This window comes from Entamoeba invadens (genome assembly GCF_000330505.1).
Source record: "Entamoeba invadens IP1 unplaced genomic scaffold scaff_1105074725249, whole genome shotgun sequence".
Taxonomy (NCBI): Eukaryota; Evosea; order Mastigamoebida; family Endamoebidae; genus Entamoeba; species Entamoeba invadens.
Window position 1 is genome coordinate 8,834 of NW_004440331.1, and position 2,825 is coordinate 11,658.

At 35.4% G+C, this 2,825-nt stretch overlaps 1 protein-coding gene across 1 annotated transcript; it reads left to right on the forward strand.

The window, feature by feature from the left end:
* Nucleotides 1-862: 862 nt before the first annotated feature.
* EIN_524910 (hypothetical protein) lies at nucleotides 863-2,823 on the forward strand (the record flags this gene model as incomplete). Its single annotated transcript, XM_004256279.1, has 2 exons — nucleotides 863-2,663; nucleotides 2,804-2,823. Coding segments are annotated over 2 exons (1,821 nt in total), but the record flags the coding sequence as incomplete, so codon positions are not given.
* Between the last annotated feature and the right edge of the window lie 2 nt (nucleotides 2,824-2,825).

Consider the following 2,825-nt stretch of genomic DNA (forward strand, 5'->3'; position numbering starts at 1 on the left):
AAATATAATAGAAGATGTGATAAGTAAAGTGGCTTGCATTTTGAAATGTAAATAACACAATAATTGTGAGTGACATCACTGGAAGTGGTAGAAAGTACCTGTAATATCGTGTTGTTAAAAATGGGAGTGGTAATGTAAACAAAATGGGTAACAGTCGAATAAGTATGTTGCCAATAGGAAGACGAGTAAATCGCGAATAAAAAAGATCTAAAAACACCATTACGTCTTTAATGTTCTGAATGATAAATAATTAGTAGTACTTTTTATTATTATTTACTATATTTTTGTTTGAATACTTTTATTATAGTAAAAAACTATAAATACATAGTTTTGTGATATTTTCTATTTTGTATAAATAAAATTAATTAATTGAATTAATTATAATTTATCAGTTGTAGTTTTTATAATAATATTATAGTATTTGAATAATTAATATTTAATCTATAATAATAATAAAAATATTTAATAATTTTTAATAAAAAACATATCATTATAATTATTATAAAAATTTTATTATTTTATTTATTTATCCAAAAAAACTATAATATATAATAAAAAACAATTAAAGTATTATTTCATGAAAATAAACTAAAATAATAGTATATAAATTAATAAGAAATACAATTAAAAAATGAACGACTTACAATCAGATTTCGTCACACACAGAGTCGAAAAAATCTGTATGACATCAAAATTCCTCAAGCCCAATTATAATAGTTCGACATTGAGAACAAAAATGAGTAAATTCCCGAATTATGATACATGTACTGCTTCACAAAAAAACAACGAATAAACACACACAAAAAGTGTTTCTTCGAACAAAAGAAATTCTTCCAAATTATAGAACTGAATAATTAGAGCGATGGAAATTTCTAAAATCCCGAATGGGGTCCAATCGATCAAATTTTTCTCTCAAATGACGGAGAAGCGGATGTTAGTCCGCCGCGTCAAGTTACTATCTAAAGAAGATCTTCAAATGTGCATTTCTGAAAAATTTCTAGCAATAGTTTCTAATGTGAGTTACGAGTTAGTAGAAGTCTGGGACTGGCGGAGTGTGACTCAGATCATTCCCAACTCTACAAGTCCCGAGGAGTTTACTTTAGTCCTTACAAATAGCAAACACAAATTTCTTTCACAGAATCGGAGTTATTTACTTTGTCTTTTGTCGTATTATAAGTCGAAAAGTACTTCACAAAATGCGGTGACGTATTCCGTCAAAAAAGTGAAGCCGAGTGGGAAAATCATTGAAATGTCTCTTCAAGTCCGGAGTTATGGAGTCGTCCAAATGCCCAAAAAAGCCGACCAAAAGGAGAAGATCATGTTCTTCAGTGACATTTTAAAAATCATTCCACTGAACGACTCAAACTCTTTGGCTTTCATTCACGAAGGCAACGAATTTGAAATTTACACGTTCAACGACATTGCAAGAGCCTCCGCGGACATCATCGCAAAGACAAAAGCTCTTTGCATACAACTACAAATAGTCGAGACACTTCCTATGGAAGATCTCTTGGAGACTTCTAATGTGAGGAAGGCGGAAGCCGAGAACTCCAATTTACTCGGAGAAGTGCGCGCGATGCACGGACAACTCAAACCAGAGAAGATCGTGTGCTTCACTGAAAATTGGTTCATCGAACGCGACGCCGCAAGTTATAACGTGACGTTTGCAAAAAATCTGAATTTGGTCCAACACATCTATAGAGGCAACGATGGGATGGAAGTGACGGTTTCGTTCACTGATGGCACAGAGCGAATGTTCTTAACAACACAGCGCGAGAACTTTATAGTGTCGTTGTACGACTGTGTAGTTGCTGCTAAGGGGGATCCGATCATCTCTGATATGAAACTGTTTGGGTCTTTAGTTATCGACAAGATGACTGCAGCCGAGTCCGGGAAGATGGAGTTGTCCCTTTTAAAGAACCTCTCGAACTTCGATGGGACGAAAATCACAGGCATCGACCCGACTGAGTTATTCATGGTGTATGTCTTCTTATTTAACAATAATGTCTCTCCCAGTGGGTTACTCTTTGAGAAGGACATCCGGAGTAAATTGATCACAAAAGCCCTTGAGAAATTGATATTCAATGGAAAGGCTGGAGAAGGGTATTTGCAGTGTCTGCAGCGACTTTTAGGGACGAATGCTGGCTATGAAATGTTTGTAGAGAATAAGGCCATTCAAGATAAAGTGATAGAAGTGTTAATTAAGGCCATGGGAAGTGCCAAGAGTATCATAGTGTTTTGGGCTCTCAAAGTTATTGTCACTTTATTAAACCCTAAAGTCGAAGAAGACTTAGAAAAGCGTGGGAAGTTAGTTGTGTTATCTCGAGGAGTTTCTGAAGAGGTCTTCTCCGTGTTAGAAAAGAATATTAAAAATGGGGAAGGGCTATTAGTGTATGGGACAGTGAATGTTTTCCGATATGTTGTTTGTGAACCCTATTCCTCAACGACTGAGTTCGCGATGTTTAATAAAGTGATGGGGATCATTAGTAAACTCGGGAGAAATATGTTTGCGTTGTTCCAGAGTCCATCTATAAGTGTTCCCCAAGTTGCTGGAGAGTTCTTAAGAGCGTTAGTTGAAGAGACTGATATGGAAGAAGCTATTAAAGAGTTACAAGACTACGCTTTGCTTGAAGGGATAACCCTCCAATATCTTCAAATAAGTTGTTTCTTACAAGCTAAAACAACGACACAGATGTTACAGAAGTACTTAGCAATACATTTACTCGACGTTTTCACAGCAGGCATGACGACTCCGAAGCCATGTTAAAGAGAACTGTTCCGTTGTCTTTATTAGCTTACTTAGACAGTACAGAAGAGCCTCCAGA